The 17,410-nt window shown below is 34.5% G+C and overlaps 1 protein-coding gene across 4 annotated transcripts; it reads right to left on the bottom strand.

Moving 5' to 3' along the window:
* Positions 1 to 919: 919 nt before the first annotated feature.
* syd (JNK-interacting protein syd) lies at positions 920 to 17,236 on the bottom strand. 4 transcript variants are annotated; one of them, XM_029310834.2, is made up of 19 exons: positions 16,493 to 17,236; positions 15,673 to 16,002; positions 15,469 to 15,589; positions 14,033 to 14,452; positions 13,752 to 13,952; positions 13,427 to 13,462; positions 12,431 to 12,448; positions 12,011 to 12,068; positions 11,873 to 11,929; positions 11,411 to 11,749; positions 10,615 to 10,794; positions 8,585 to 8,789; positions 6,787 to 7,715; positions 6,127 to 6,346; positions 5,656 to 5,941; positions 5,324 to 5,521; positions 4,558 to 4,647; positions 4,310 to 4,370; positions 3,694 to 3,757 (listed from the first exon to the last, which is right to left on the bottom strand). In XM_029310834.2, the coding sequence occupies exons 2-19, from the start codon at positions 15,964 to 15,966 to the stop codon at positions 3,754 to 3,756; spliced, it is 3,717 nt and encodes a 1,238-aa protein (XP_029166667.1). In that variant the 5' UTR covers positions 15,967 to 16,002; positions 16,493 to 17,236; the 3' UTR covers positions 3,694 to 3,753. The 4 variants fall into 4 exon arrangements, with proteins under 4 accessions (XP_085344133.1, XP_029166665.1, XP_029166666.1 ...); XM_085488007.1 differs by lacking the exon at positions 4,310 to 4,370 and having other exon boundaries at positions 920 to 3,757; positions 16,493 to 17,235; XM_029310832.2 differs by lacking the exon at positions 4,310 to 4,370 and having other exon boundaries at positions 920 to 3,757; positions 14,042 to 14,452; positions 16,493 to 17,235.
* Positions 17,237 to 17,410: the final 174 nt, after the last annotated feature.

Here is a 17,410-nt window from a genome sequence, read left to right as displayed (position 1 = left end):
AATAATAGAGAATATATAAATATAATAATAAAATAATATATAAAATATATAAATAAATAAAATATAATTATAAAATAATGTAAATTAAAATATAAGGATATAAAAGATAATAATAAAATAATATAAATTAAAATATAAGGATATAAAATATAATAATAAAATAATACAAATTAAAATATAAGGATATAAAATATAATAATAAAATAATATAAATTAGAATATAAAGATAAAATATATATAAATAAATAAAATATAATAAGAATATAAAATATAATAATAGAATAATATAAATTAAAATAAAATAATAAAATAATATATAAAATATATAAATAAAAAAATATAAGGATATAAAATATATACATAAACAAAATATAAGGATATAAAATATAATAATAAAATAACATAAATTAAAATATAATGATGTAAAATATAATAATAAAATAATAAAATAATATATAAAATATGTAATTAAATAAAATATAAGGATATAAAATACAATAATAAAATAATATATAAAATATGTAATTAAATAAAATATAAAAATATAAAATACAATAAGTAAAAAAATATATATATACAATTATATGTGATATACAATTTACATCTAAAGAAAAATTATTTAATTTTTCTTATGCTTTTTTTATGCATATTCGTATTTTGGAAAAAGAGATGTGATTTTAATGAGGCAAATAGAAAAAAAGAAACGTAAATATTTCAAATAATAAAATATAATATACTTAAAAATATATATATATATATATATATATATATATATATATATATATATATAATATACCTTTATAATCAAATTATATCAAGAACACATCATATTGTTCGTCAAAAATGTTTCATTATATACAAACATTATATATAACTAAATCTCGTCCACAAATATAAACAAATAAACTTTAAACGAATGTTTGACAGTTTTCTGAATGATATTTTGTTTAATAAAATTACAACTTCACGTTCCTTGCGAAGCCTTCAATCGCTCTACTAAAGTTTAAAAATAGTTCAAGGAAATAGAGTACAATATAACATTAACATCAATGCATCATTAATACATATATATATACATACATACATCTTTCTTGAAGTTTTTTTTAAATTGATGATAGTAAAATAATTTAAAATTAAGATTAAAAATCTAAAAAAATAGATTGTAAATTCTGCTACATATTTTAATCTGATATACACACAGGATGTTTTAAAACCACTAGATATCCTTTCAAGCAGCTTCTCTGGAAATGGTTTCTTGTCTTAGCGCAAATTTTTGAGCAATTAAATTACCATTTGATTTTAATATAATTTAATATAATATAGAATTTTAATTTAGAAAAATATATGGTAAAAATTGAAAATTTATATAAGATCTTTGACAGACATTTTTGTTAAGAAAAAAAAATCGATTCTAAATTGGACCAGAGAGAATCTGCGTCCTTGAAAAGGATTTGATGATTTTTTTAAGAAGAAGGGATAACACCCTGTACATATATATATACATATAAATATAAATAAAAATGATAAATATTATACATTTGATAGAAAAGCGCAATTTAGGCCCATCTTTCGCACATGTTCAACTCGATGGAAGGAATTCGGGTGACTATAAATCGCGATGAGATTTTTAGCTCCGTAAACTTTTTCGTTTATTAATATTAATGCCGTTATACAACGCCACCTGAGCCAGGTACAAGTTCCGAGCTCGACATTAAAAGCCAGCTCGCGCGACAGTGCGTAGCTCTCTTATTGCACGTATCCTAAATAGATCAGGATCGGGATGAAATGGCGATTTTACAAAAATTGTATCAATAATCCATATACATATATATTATATGTTAGTATTTTACTCGATGCAACTCGGGAGAGCGTAAAAAGAAAAAACAAGAACGCGTTCGAAGCATAATCCTCGTTGTTGTAAATTATGTAAACTTAATTGGATCATCGTTCCACTTCTTTGGTAGCGCACTAAAGAGAGTTTTGGACTTATAAAGTTGCAAGAATATATATATATATATATATATATATATATATATATATAGAAAGAGAGAAAGAGAGAGAAAGAGAAAGAAAACAGGTCTTTTATACAGACAAAACGACTCCGTTCAAAATTAAATAACGAATAATCTACATACATGGGGGGCCGCTATATAAATATCTTATAATTATTTACATCATTGATGAGTCGCATTCCTAATGAATCGTGTGAACTTGCAGAAAAATTCTACGCTTCACGATTTAAGACGTTCCTGGCTCCTCGCTGATCATGTTAGAATTGTGATGTCAGAAGCGAGTAAATACGCTGTAAATAATCTTAGATGCCATTTTTCAATGAAAAGATAGCGAGGACCCAGAAGTCCCAGGGTGAGATAGAAGAGAGGAATATATATTATATATATAAATTATTATCATTATCATTATATAATTATTATTATCATTATATTATACGTTCGACGACACGATGTACGCGAATAAAATTGATCTAAGTCAGGAAAATAATATATTCTCTCCGACGAGAAATTAAAAAAATTACTAGATATCTAAAGAGGACTGCCTGAGACTTGCATGCACCTTATATATATATATATTCCTTGTTGTATATAAACGGCGAGATATTCTGCCTGTCTTGGACAGGTACATACATGCGCGAATAAGGACTTGAAACAAAGATTTATTGCAGCAATGTAGCAAATGTTTACACGGTAGCACTTCGAAGAACTCATCTCGCATCCTACAATTATATGTAATATATATATATATATATATATATATATATATATATATATATATCGCCTTCACATATTATCACAATTATCGGCAGAAAAATAACGCCCTATTTTTCTCTATTGATCCATCACGCAAAACGTGATATGATTTTGAAAATGAACACTCATCGCGAGAGAGAGAGAGAGAGAAATCTTTCAACAAGTATTAATTAAATCATTCGATTCTATTATATAAGTCGCATTCGATTGCATACGTATGCAAATTTCAGAGATTTTTACGATTATTTAACAAGAGAAGTGAGAGATTTTGTATTTTGAAACTGTATGAGATTTTCCAGATTGTATATATTGATAGAATTTATATAGATTTTTTTTTCTAATTTGTATATGCATATATGCAAAAATCATCACATAGCGAGCTTTCGCCTCTTTTTCAGAATCAGAAGATAACTGAACCGACTCGGAAAAAATCGTCATCTCTGCTTCGTGATACGAAAAATTGTGATATTTATCTTGAATTATTAACATAATTTTGCTATGATTTATATATATATATATATATGTATATATGTAATATATAGATATTATATATAATATATTGTATAAATATTATATATATATATATATATATATATAATATATACTATATACCTATTATATAATATGTTGTATAAATATTATACATAAATATTATATATAACATATAAATATTATATATATATATATATATATATATATATATATGTATATATATATATATATATGATGTGCATATCTAGATGTAGGTGTAGCACATTAGTTCGCAGTGAATATCAATGATTCACAATATTTGATCCATCGATGATCCATTGATAAAGTTCTCCACAAAGCTAAATTATCCACTTGCTCTGTAGGCTAGCCATTCATTGGCATCGGTAAGGGACACTGCACTTGCCACACAATCAGATGACTCTGCTCTCCATGCTCCTCCGCACCATTGTTGACCGTGGCGTTCGATCGGTCCATACCCTCCTCCGTCTCTTCTCCATCACCTGTAGAAGAGCAATTGAAGTCTTATAAGAGGGAATAAAAAAACGAACTATAAAGGAGAGAACAGGCATGAGTGGTGACATTATTTGTACATATATGACAGATGGAAAAGCCCAACCCCCAGAGAATAAAAGAAGTAATGCATGATTTACAATTGCATAAAAGAGTGCTAGATTCATTATCTTTCTTCAATTTAACAAGAGAAGCGAGAGATTGGAAAATTGTGTTAGAAATTCTAAATTTTCTACCGACAGACTTCTTCTTACGAATTCAATCTTCAACATTATGTGCTATGACAAATATATAAACTTATATGTATCCCACAGTAATTTACATGAATGTATAAGAGATTACAGAGATGCCTATTGTTAGTCAAATTTTGTTGTGTCGTGCAACAGTAGAAAACATTCGTTCTCTGTTAGTAAAGGATGCGTCCGCGAATTAATGACATGACACTTTTATCAGAATAGAATAAAGAAATGCTAAGATGCTTTAAATTGAAACACAGAAGAAGGATCGATCAAACTCTTCTTGCTTCTCTCTGGGGGGCATACCTGACCATTTGCCACACAATTAGGTGTGTTGCCACATCACTCTCGTCTTCAGCTTCATCCGCTGAAATTATTACAATAATCTCTATTATCTCCTAAGTCGGAGAGTCGTGATTCGAGAATCCTTACTGATTTTTCCGCACGACAAAAGATAAGAGAGTTCACTCCATCTTTCACGCTACGGTTGGATTTTATTTAAGGTTTACAGTTAACACATGAAAATATACCTCATCGAGCAAAAATTTACTCACCGACCCTGAAGTCGATGTAACCCTCACCACCGGAAAGAACTAGCATCGCTGGTTGCGTCCCATCCGTCACCGCGCTTTGACCACCATGACCTAAGAAAAAGGATTTGATTTAAAAAAAAATTATTTTTAACCCTTTCGTTAATTTATAAAGACCCCTCAATCCTTATAAAATTGAATTTCGAAATTGGCTAGTTTTTTCATAGCTTGTGATCTGCTGAACAAAAGATGTAACAGCTTCAAAGCTAAATAATGGACAATTACTGAGTTAAACAACTCGCAGAGTCCAAATATTTTGTTTGACTAGCTATAAATCAGTAACTCTCCATTATTTGGTTTTAAACCCATTATATTTCTTTGTTTAGCGAATCATAAGCTGCAAGAAAACCAGTGAATCTTACAAAAATTCAACTTTATATAGGATTAGTGTAGCTCTGAGGCCATTACATCTTTTGTTCAGCAGACTATAAGCTACAACTTATGAAAAAACTTGCCAATTCTATCAATATCCATAAGGATTGTGTGGGATCTTCCTTTCCCAATTGTTATAAAGAAATTGTCATTACATCTTGATAGAATAGTTAAAGAAAAATCTATATATAATAAAATATAATATAATAAATAAAAAATATAATAAAATAAAATATAATAAATATAATAAATATAATACAATAATAAAATCTAATAAAATAAAATAATAATATAATAAAATTATAATATAAAAATATAATAAGATTGACTATACTGATCTCTATTTGAAGCAGCTTACCGGGTACAGCGACGAACATCTTGACGGCATCTCTGTGTCCGTGAAAACTGAGCTGGGCATGAGCCATACTGCAATAGGGTATGAAGCTACCTGGTGTGACGCCTCGTTCCGAGGCGAAGATCCTGACTCCGACCCCAGGCGCATCGCCTTTACTGCTTCCGGTTTGGACTCTGGTCACCGCCATTGAACCGCCCGCACCTGAAACGGCGTTTAATAATAATATAATTATAATCTAATTATATAATACTTATATAAAAATTTCATGGGTGTTAAAGAGTGTCGAGATGAGTCCTCAAGATATATCTGACTCGGACTGGTTGATTTAGACTCACTCTCTGACAGCGGGACCGAGATGATCACTCCGTTTCCGGTGCCGATCCACAGCCTGTTCGAGGAAATAAGCAGAGCGGTGATGCGCACGAAGGAAAATCCCAGCTTCCCCGTCCCCAGCATCTTGCTGACGTACGGTTCTATGTCCACGTCCTGGAGATGCTGATAGGTGTGAGCGTGATAGAGCCTTAACGTTGAGTCCAACCTGATGCTGATCCACACACCGTCGCCCAGCCACGCCAGCTGCCTTACCTGGGACTCTCTGCGAGGATGCGCGTCCACCGTGCACTGAAAGTGAACATTTTATTAGTGTAGAATCCAGAATCCCCTTATCTTTTTTCTTATTTTCATATAGTATTATAATATCAATGTTGATGTTATAATATTAATATAATATTTGTATAGTATAATTACATTTATTTTCATATTATAATATTAATGTTGATGATAAATTATGTTAAGATCTCTTATACCTCAAGCGTCATCGAGATGGGATCGATCACATGGATCTTGTTTCTATATCCGCACCACACGGTTTTGCCGCTGACCGCGGTCATGCATCTGATGGAGTGTTGAGGGCTGCCAAGAGTAATCACGTGGTACTGCGACAGATCCCACTGTCCGTCCGCGCCTCTACGGAATATCGCCACAGTTCCATCAGCCAAAGCGACCAGAACTCGGCCTTGGACGTGTCTAATTGGGAAAAAGAGACTTTCCTTTAATCTCTCATCGGTGGAAGATGCAAGTAAATACATAGGATTTTGGTTTTTTAGTTGTTTTTTTTTCATATGTCGTAGCTTAGCTGTAGCTTTATTATTTAGTTTTGAGCCTATTACATTTTTTGTAAATTATAAGCTAAATAATAGATGCTTACTGATTTACAGCCAATCAAATATGAAAAAACTTGAGCTCTACAAGTTATTTGACTAGTTGTAACTTAATAAATATCTAATATTCAGCTTTGAGTCTGTTACATCTTTTGTTCAACAAGACATAAGCAACAATATATGAAAAAAAATTAAAAAATTAAAAAATTAAAAAAAAGCCAATTCCACTAAAAATAAAAATCCTATGTATTTGGTGCGAAATCCTTTGTGTGTACGATACTCAAATCTATTCAAAGGACTACGTACACGATGGCTAACGCCGCGTCCTTGAGTTTCACGGAATGCAAGCACACCGACCACTTGGCAACGGCCGAGTGGACGAAAACCGCGCCATTCTGGGCTCCAAGCCACATGGTGGGTTGCACGGAGGACATCTTCTCGATGGGCGTCTCCTCGGCGGCCTCCTCTTTCGCCTCCTCGTTCACAGTATCCTTGTCGTTCAGTCGCGAGGGCTGCGTCTCCACGTTGCTTCGTACAAAGTGCACCTTCCCCAGGTTCGCGGTCTCGCTGTCCACGCTCTCCAGACTCTGGGGCTCGTTCGTCATGGAATTCTGATCCGTCTCCGCGACTTTCTCAACATTCTCGTTCGCCTGGTCCTCCGACTGAACGCCGGATTCGTTCCTCAGGCTATTGTCATTCGCGACCTCGACGACCTCCTGATGACTCTTCTGGCCGTCGCCCGCGTTCCCCACCTTTTCGTTCGCGTTCGTGATGTCCTCGTAGCCCGGGGCGCCATTGTTGTTCTCGCTGTCGTTCGTCGAGCCGTTCACAAAGTCTTCGCTCGAGGAGGTGGCCTGCGCGTAGTCGCTCTCCTTGGCGCCGGGCACGCTCGCGATGCAGAGCAGGTGTCCCTGGCAAACGTTGAACACCTCAAGAATGTCCGCGGGATTGTTCGCATCGATCACGGTGACCTTGGACATCTTCTGGGTCGAGGTGCAGATCCAGACAAGCGAGCTCAGTTGCTGCTCCCACCGTTCCGCCTCGAGACGCCGACTCTCGCTTTCCTGGAGCTCCTTGTCCAGGTGCTCGACCGCGTCCTCGGCCTCCGCCCTCACGCCACTCCCGACCCCCGTCGTCTCCTGGGCCTCGGCGGCGTAGAACACGCTCCCGCCGACCATGCAGCCGCCGTCGCGCGTCTTGCCGCTGCTCAGATTCACACCGGCGCCGCACCAGATCTGATTAAAATAGAAATGGCTGTGGTTAGTTAATGTAGAATTATATTTTTTTGCATTTTTTTTAAATATTGTATGAAGAATTATGTAAATAAAAAGTGTCAACTTTGTCAACTTTTTATTTACATAATTCTTCATACAATATTTAAAAAAAATGCAAAAAAATATAATCTAATTGACATTAGATTTAAACCAACCATTTTTGAACCATCAACTGGATTTACATTCTGATCTGGGTAAGATCAGCTTTTGTAGCTTATGACCTGCTGATCAAAAGATGTAAGAGTCTCAAAGTTAATAGTGTACACACATTAAGTAAATGTTCACTATTAACTTTGAGACTCTTACATCTTTTGATCAGCAGGTCATAAGCTACAAAAGCTGATCTTACCCAGATCAGAATGTAAATCCAGTTGATGGTTCAAAAATGGTTAAGCTAAGTAAGCTACAACCAGTCAAACATGAAAAACATGCTTTGCGAGCTGTTTGACTGGATGTAACTTAATAATTATGCATTACTTAGCTTTGATGCTATTGCATCTTTTGATCAGCAAGTCACAAGCTGCCAGCTGATCTTACCAAGATCTAATTTGGTAAGAACATAATCTTGGTAAAATCTTGATCAGATTAATTAGTTTTCTCACATATTGTAACTTATAATCCGCTGAACAAAAAAAAATGTAATAGACTCAAAGTTAGTTAGACTAACTTTAACTCAGTAACTCATTATCCATTATTTAACTTTGAAGCTATTACATCTTTTGATGAAAAAATGCCTTAAAGTGCAACAAATATCCCCCAAAATCATCCATTTTCCACTAAATTAATGCGCAGAGTCTTCCAGCTTAACAACGAGGAAGAAAGTCGCGTACCTTCATCCCCGGTTCTGTTTCCTGAAGAGGTCGACAGTACACAGGGACCGGAACAGGTGGTTGTCTGACGGGGGCGCTAGGCTTCCCGGGCAAGCTCCATCCGTAAGCCTGCAAACGACCGTCCTCCTTCTTGACGTGCGCCCGCACCTGGCGATACTGCTCCCTCCGTTCGTTCGCGCGTCTCGCTACGAGCTTCTCGGACGATCTGGAAAGACGAGACGAAGATATCGTACCCTTAACAAAATCGTTCACACGCCCGAAGACGAAAAATACAGAAAAGAAGGGGTCGAAACTTAGTTTCACGAGTTCTTAGCAAACTGACTGCGACTTTCCGCGTTGATTTTGACCGTACAATTCACAGCATCTTTCAGCAGACATCGTACACAACCTCAGATTTCGGTTCCACCTTCGCAGCCAGATAGATACTCGAGTCGCATTCTTGCAGAATTCGTCATTAACGCATATACATATATTGTTAGGATCTAATTGGGTATATCTATCTTTTGTATATGCTTCTTCTAGTCTCATGAAGCGGAAGTAGTCACCCTAACAGCACACATATCCCGAAGACATTCGGAGAACATCCCGAGGATATCCTCTGAATGTCTTCTCGGATATGGTGTGCTATTAGGGTGGAAGAGTAGTGTTAGCGGAACAGATTTACCTGCTGACCAATAAGCACCCCACCCGAAGCCAGAAAAACCAGGTATCTCTTGACAACGCCACGAGGGAGAGGCAAGGAACCACGTAACCCGAACAACAACAAAAAGAGACCAAAAGCGCAGTAACCAGAGTGAAATAAAGGCCAAGTTTTATAACGTAATCAAAACTTCATTTTATTTTCTTGTCGATCAATAATCGATCGCATATATTATTATTATTATTTCTCCAAAAGAATTGTACAAACTTGTATTTACAAAGTTATATGTATATGTTATTCTCTCTCTCTTTTATCCTTTAAACACTTTACTGACGAGAAAAGTTGATAAATCTATCTAATGGCTTAAATCTAGTGCAAAGTTCTTGCACTCTTATATGAGCAATCATGTTTACATCATGGTATAATATATATATACAAATCATGCTAAAATTTGATGGAGATTTCATTCAACGAATTCTTGATAAGGGATTTAAATGTAAAAATAAATATATAAATAACCACAAAAAAAAAGAAAAAGAACGAAATATTTATCTTCTTATAAAACGATGCGCTATTTCATTCAATTTTGATGTAGCAAAACTTCAATAAAAATTTGACAAGATGCTTGTTAACAGTGGGCCAGATTCGCTCACAAAGCAAATATTGGTTAATACATCAATGCTGCGTAAATTACATTATTCAGAAAAAACTCACACGTCTCTTTAGTGCAATTGAGACTAATACCGTGAATCGTGACATGATTACGGATCCCAACTGACCAAAGAGGATTCTAATCTGCAAAGATGAGCAATTCAGAAGATTATATATGTCAAAAGTTCCTTTTCATTTCGATTAATTCTACCCCGCATATAAATTTATATAAATAACATTACCTTTTTTTTCCTTTCTCCCGCACTTGTCATTACAATTAAAAATTATCAACGTTAAAAATTCTCATATTCGCGAGAGAAATAAATTATTCTTGGAAAAAAAGAATAAACTAATTAAAGCTGCTGGCAGATCACGTTGGAATTGTGACGTCAGAGACGCTTAAATTCTTAGATGTCACTCTTCGAAAAATCTTTTCATTTAAAAATAGCATCTAAGAACTTTCAACGTGTGCTTTCTCTGACGTCACAGTCTAACATGACCGTGAAGACCCAAGAGCCTCAAACGAAAAAATGACCAGATAGAAAAAAATATATACATAAAATGTGTAAAAGAAAAAAAGAATCCAAATAATAAATTAAAAATTAATAGATGAGACAGGCAGATCTTTCGATGTATTACGTCGATGTACATATATACATATATATGTATATATACACACATACATATACATATATATATCTATCTACGTGCATGTAGTAAAATTTGATTGATTTCTCACATGGTGTCTCCTTGGTCGAGAAAATCTTGGCGACTTTTCAACGTACGTCTACGCATGGCATCCAAGGGCGGCGCCGGGACGACCTGATTCGCCGGTGCGCTGTACCTTACGTGAGGTAATGTGTGCGCGGAACGCACCAGTGTCCCTCGATCGGCCGGGCCTGTGAAGAGATTGCTAAAACTGGAACGAAAACGACGCGCGAATTAATTCCCTCCTTCGCCTCCTTCTATCTAACATACAATCTTTCACCTCTTCGTCGATGTATAGGTACCAATTGCATGTTATACTGCGACAATTTTCTTATAACCGCTGCTAGTAGACATGTTTCAACATTTAAGGCTCCTGGATCCTCGAGCCATGTCAGATTGTGACGTCAGAAGCGAGAAAATACGCGCTGAAAATTCTTACGTGCCATTTTTAAATAAAAAGATACTTTTTAATAAAACACAATTTCAGATGGCTTTAGCGCATCTTAAAATACCGAAAACTACATATAACATATATTATAATATAATATTAATTAATATTACATTAATATTAATATTTATGTTAATATTTATATTAATATTTATATACATATTATATATATATATATATATATATATATATATATTAATATATTTATATCAATATTTATTAATATTATATTATAATTATTCCCTTGACAGTCGATCATCGTGTGCTTTCTCGTCTCTGACGTCACAATTCCAACATGATCAGCGAGGAGCCAGAAAGTTGCTCCCAGGTATCTGTTCATCGACAGAAGGGTCGATTTTTCGGCTCAACAACTACGTACAACTTCCAGACGGAACCTCCCTTTCCACCCGAGATGCTGGAAGGGACGGTTTTGCTGGCTCTTATCATCTCCGTCCACCTGACGGCGTCTTGAAGTTCGATGAAGCGTTCCTTGTACTGATTACGTTCCATGAGCACCCTCGCCATCTCCACTCGCGTAAACCGCTTCCTCTGGGACAGAGGCACGTCCTCCTCGTCGTCGCTCTTCGTCGCTTTGGCCGCCGCTTCCGCTTCCTCTTTCGCCTTCTTCAGCTCCTCCTCGAGGGCGGCGATTCGTTGCCGCAATCGTTCCCGCGCCTGCTGTAAACCTCGAACCTCTTCTCGCAATATCTCTTGCTCGCTAAAAAATATATTTTTTAAATAATAAATATATTTAATAATAAATATACAATATATATATTTTTTAATGTTTAAAAATTATATATCAATATCCATGAAATAAAATATGAATTCTTCAGCTTACCTAGTCAATTCGTCCACTTTGACAATTAGGTCATCTTTCACAACATTAAGCGCGTTTCTGTAAAAAAGCGACCTCATGTTAGATAGTTTCTTAACATATAAAGATTACATTACTGCATTAATATATAAAGTGGCTTACTTGGTTGCTAGCAATTCATTGTTTTCCATAATAAGATTTTCCACTTCTTTCCCCATACCTGGGAAAAAAATAGAGAATTGATAAATATATATAACATTTTTGAATTTATTGGTATAAAAAACCAATAAGTTCAAAAACTAAATAGATTAAATATTTTCTATAATTTAAAATTTGTTTTATATAATTATATAAATAGAGAGAATTGGAAAAAAATGTTTTACGATAAACAATATACATTTATATCCAAATTATATTTATTAATTTATATCAATAATATAATTATTGGTATTATATGAGATTGATATTATATGAGAAGCATGTTTAAGGATAATATTTTATCCACAGATCTAATTTTATATTGATAATTTAAAAAAATATGCATATTATATGACAAAGTATTATCACTAGCATATATCTTACCAAAGAAGTTGTCATTGACTGCATAAGTTAGTTTCATGCGCATTGCAAGTGTGACACGAACCAGCATAGAACGGGGAGGCAAATAAAACACAAATATAAGTTGAGGAAATTGTTAACTTAAAGAAAAAGATGAATGAGCGAACGAATATATAATATATACAGGGTGTTCCAAGTCCTACAACAGTTAAATAACTTAAAATAATTCAAAATGTTTGAAATAAAAGTTAATAATATTAGTGTGATTATAAATAGCATTGTTAAAATTCAATTTAAAATTTTTATGTGAAACCTCTATTTTGATTGCATATTCATGTAGTTTATTTTAAGAATTTTTCAAAACATAATAAAGATTTTTTTCTGTTAAGTATTTTGAGGCTTGAAAAATACAGTATTTTGACATAAAACACAAAATATCTTATAAAACATTCTATTTTTGATAATCTTATCTTAAGACTTTTATGCATAAAATAATTAGATAAATCAATTGATGTAAAGAAGACACATAATTGTTTTCAAGAAAAAATATATTGCAAATGGTATACATTTTCTTAAAAGTAATTATACGTTTTTGTTACTCCAATTGATTTTTCTAATAATTATTTTATGTATAAAAGTATTAAGATTAAAAACTAAATATTTTACAAGATTTTTGTATTTTATGTCAGAATACTATAAACCTCAAGTAGTATAATTCAAAAAGCACTGAATGAAGAAATACTTTATTATAGTGTTTTAAAAAGCTTTTGAGATAAGAATATGCGATCAAAAATAGGGATTTCCATTAAAAAATTTCAAAGTAAATTTTACATTGCTATTTATAATCACACTAACATTACTATTTAATGCACAATTTAAAAAAGCACTAAAACTTTTATTTGAAACATTTTTTCAAGAAATTTTCATTTCCAAGATATTTGACTATTGTAGGACTTTTGGCACACCTTGTATATACATATGTATGAATTTTTAGAATATGTATATAATGAATATGCATACCTGATGAAGCGTATTCACCAGGATGTACCAAGCTTCCTGAAATGACGAATGAATAGGTTTAGTCTTGCAAAAAAAAAAAACTTCAAACCTTCCGTCAATGTCATAATTGTTCATTTTCATCAATGGATGGGTACCAACAATTTTTTTAAAGCCACTGCTTAGGCATTGGATCTCTTTCCCATCAGATTTTAGAAGATTTCTACCATTTTTTTAACATTAAAAGTTGCTTCCGCACCCATTCATGGACAGAAGGAATTGACAATTAAGGTGAGAATGTCCTTTTCCTCTTCCCCACCCTTCCCTGCAATATGTATGCATGTAATACCGGTGATGTCGGCGCCCTCGTCCATCTCGCCCAGAGCGTCAGCGTCCTGGAAACTCAACTCCTGGTAGAGCGTATTGCCGCTTCGTTGCTCCCTCTCGGTTCTGCTTCTACCTCCAGGTGTAGTCGCCAGCTTCTCGATGCCAGCGGTCGGGGTGGTTGGTGTCATCAAAGTGGGCGGCAGTTCCGTTTCCGGACTCTCGTCTGCGGAGACATATGTGTACTCTTAGAAACTTGGAGTCAGCGGGAGAATCTTCCGCAAGAAAATATGAAATCAAACATACACAACATACGTCTAGATATAGCCGTAGTCTTGTTCTCCTGCATCGGTTGATCAGTCAGCTGACTCTTGTCAGAGGTTTCAATGGCTGCTTCGCTGCTGCTGTCCAGCATCTCGGTTCTCAAGTTGGCCGCGTTCGACACGACCATGTCCTCCTGAACGTCTTCGGCGCTCATGCTCGCCTCCAAGCTCTGGAAGCCGTAGCTGAGCGGCCCGGAACTGCGCGACATATGGGCGAGACCCAAGGAAGGTAGTCGCGAAGGCGCACGACTCGTGGACACGCTTTCCAGTCTTTCCGTACTGCCTACCAACATCTTCGTCCTCTCCATGTAATCGACGTGGGTCTTGAACAGTTCCGTGTATCTGTCGTGCAGTCTGGAATACTCGCGCTTCAACTCGGCTTCCTTCTCCTCCAACCGGCCAACTGCAAGAGGAACATGAAGATGTAATGCAAAGCGTAATCTGTACATATGGAGTCATTTTTTTTAATGCAAACACAGAATGTACTCCATATTTTAGGGACGAGTAAACAACTGGCGCAAGCAATAGACGACAGAATCAAGAAGCAACGCAAGTTTTTACTTAAACGATTTGACATAGCTTATTTTCAATGAAGAGCAATCATTTTTATCGTAGATACTATGAAGAATACTATAAAATGTATAATTATAGCGTTACTATAAATAATCACATGGAAACTATTACAAGGTATCCCATAGAATATTGCTGAGATTTTTTAATGCAGTTATTGAGAAAACAAAAATTGTGTATAAATTGTGTATAAATAAAAATTGTTTATATATCAGTTTATTTTATTGAAAAAAATGAAAAAGTGCTAATAATCAGTGCACACCATTTAAATTTGTACAAAATTCTGTTCTTTTACAAAAATTCGTAAAAACTTTTTCTAACATATCATTTTTAATGTTATTGACGATCCTTTTCATAGCTGCTATTAAATCGGGCATTGTTCAAAATATTTATTATCAGTTTTATGTGATTTTATGTGATTATTAACACTTTCTTCATTACTTTTTATCAATAAAATAAACTGGTGTACAAACATTTTATTTATAACTATTAAAAAACTGCAGGCTTTCCTTTTTAATATTAAAAAATGACATCTGATTAGTTTCAGCAATTTTCTATGGGACACCCTATATAAAGAATACTATAAAATGTACAATTATCGTGAAGCCTTATATAACGATAAATACTATAAATAATCACATGAAAAATAATATAAGAAATAATATAACAGTAAAAAAATAATGCAAATAAGAAAATAAATTTGTACCCTACATTTTTAGCCCCCGCAGCAGAACATATATATAATACAAAACAAAAAACAAAAACCAAAAAAAAGAATAAAATCTTCTACTCTACTGTAAAGGGAAGAACTGTGAATGGGTAGACTGGAAACGCCAATGGCATTTGTACCGTGATCGTGGGAGTTTTTAGTCTTCAGTTCCAGCATTCTTACAATAGATTCCAGGCTATCAATTTTCGACAAAAGCTCCTTCCTTTCATCCTCAGATATATCTTCCAGTTCGAGGAGTTTCTGACACAAATATAGTTGCATTATTATCTTAGAACGACATTTTATAGATTCTAAAGATGCTATTTAAAAAAAAAAAGGATTACCTGATCCGATGCTTTTCTCAATTGTTTCTCTCTTTCGTACTGGGTGACGAGCTGCTCATTGTCTTCTCTCAACAACTCCAGTTCGACTTCCCTCTCTTGATTCTCGGTATAAGATATATCCAGACACTCCAATACATTGACTAGCAGAGGCATCAAGTCTTTCACTACATCCTCATCGTATCTAGCTATCATCTTCTCAAACTCCTGATAGATGCTGCCTGCCAGAGACTGAACCTTCTCCGACATGACAACATGACTATCCTCATGCGTGCCATAGACCGTTTCTTGATCCATCTTGATCAGTGTTTTATATATCCTATATCTATGTACCTGTGGAAGTAACGCAGACAAAAATTTAGTCTTATATAGCATTGCAATAATACAATTTGTGCAACCAAAGAAGCTTTATCATCACTGTTGGCTCTATTCCAATCTGTAGACATATATATGTGTATATATATACACATACATACATATATACATATATCAATATACTCTGATCACAAAGAGCTTTATCACTGACACATTAAACTACTCAAGTCCAAAAAATTATGACTATAAAATATAATAAAATAAAATATAAAATTAAATAAAATAAAATATAATAAAATTAAATTAAATTACATATAATAAAATAAGATAAAATATGATAAGATAAAATTAAATTAAGTATAATAAAATAAAATAAAATAAAATAAAATAAAATTAAATTAAATTAAATTAAATATAATTAAATATAATTAAATAAAAAATAAATAAAAATATAATAAAATAGAAGGATTCTTTGAAGAGGACCTCGCTCCTGGGTGAAATACTCAACTCTTTGGACGCGATAGAGTTAGGTTGCGCACTTTTCTTCACAGCCAGTTAAAAGGAGCACTAGCGACGAGTCGACTTTAATAAAGAGGGTGACTTCCTAGAAGCGCGCATCCCCGAACTGTCAAACTGTCACTCGACGCGTCGCACATCTGGGCACCTCGTCGGAGCTGCCAGACACGGCTCGATCTGCCTCGAGCAACGCTCACGAGGCGCATAACTATGCCTATAACCTCTGGCTCGATCCTAAACGTCCAGGTTCAAGGTTCAGCACGGGGACACCACTACAACTCGTGACGTTTCGCTACCGAACGACGAAGATGATGTCTCATTATCTCGTTTATCTTAGCTCCTTATCTTCTTATTCTGCTGCTCATTCAGCCTCCTCAACCTTGGATCATCAATCAACGATTACGCGCGTGACGTTTCGCAACCATATCACTTTTTTTTTCTTCTCCTGGTGGTCGAACACACCTATAGATATAGATGATAGTCGAGTGGGATAATAGATATATGATATGTCTATCTCGCTCTCCCTCTCTCTTTGGAAATGTGACCAGTTCACTCCGATTCGGGTGAGGAAATGTCAAAACCGAAACGTCAAAATTCTCGTGTCGCGCGGATTCTTTTCGCCATTTTTTTCGTCGACAACCTGCTGTGCCCTTCGTGACCGCGATACGTGTTCGAAAAATAGATCCGCGACATCTCTATCCGTAAGTGATATCGTCTACTCTCGGTTCATTTCCGGTAGAGGGCCGCGAGACGTCACTCGACGCTTGCGCGCGCGCGCTTGACAGTTGATTTGACAATCAGCTGATCGCTCGGATTTACGGGACGTGAGCCTTTGTTATCGGATTCGCATCGATTAAAAATTCATCGAATCCATGAATGAGAAAAGAAAATATGTCTCTTTATCCAATAC

Source organism: Nylanderia fulva, unplaced genomic scaffold (genome assembly GCF_048542155.1).
Source record: "Nylanderia fulva isolate GAGA-0341 unplaced genomic scaffold, ASM4854215v1 Scaffold60, whole genome shotgun sequence".
Lineage (NCBI taxonomy): Eukaryota > Metazoa > Arthropoda > Insecta > Hymenoptera > Formicidae > Nylanderia > Nylanderia fulva.
This window is presented reverse-complemented; position numbering and strand designations above follow the sequence as displayed.

Bases quoted from the DNA above. Each gene is read 5' to 3' on its own strand.
- syd (XM_085488007.1), bottom strand. From the start codon at position 15,966: ATGGATCAAGAAACGGTCTATGGCACGCATGAGGATAGTCATGTTGTC. The intron at 15,590-15,672 runs GTAATCCTTTTT...TATTTGTGTCAG, and splicing joins TGAGAAAAGCATCGGATCAG to AAACTCCTCGAACTGGAAGA. The intron at 4,648-5,323 runs GTAAGCTGCTTC...CCTTTTTCTTAG, and splicing joins GATGTTCGTCGCTGTACCCG to GTCATGGTGGTCAAAGCGCG.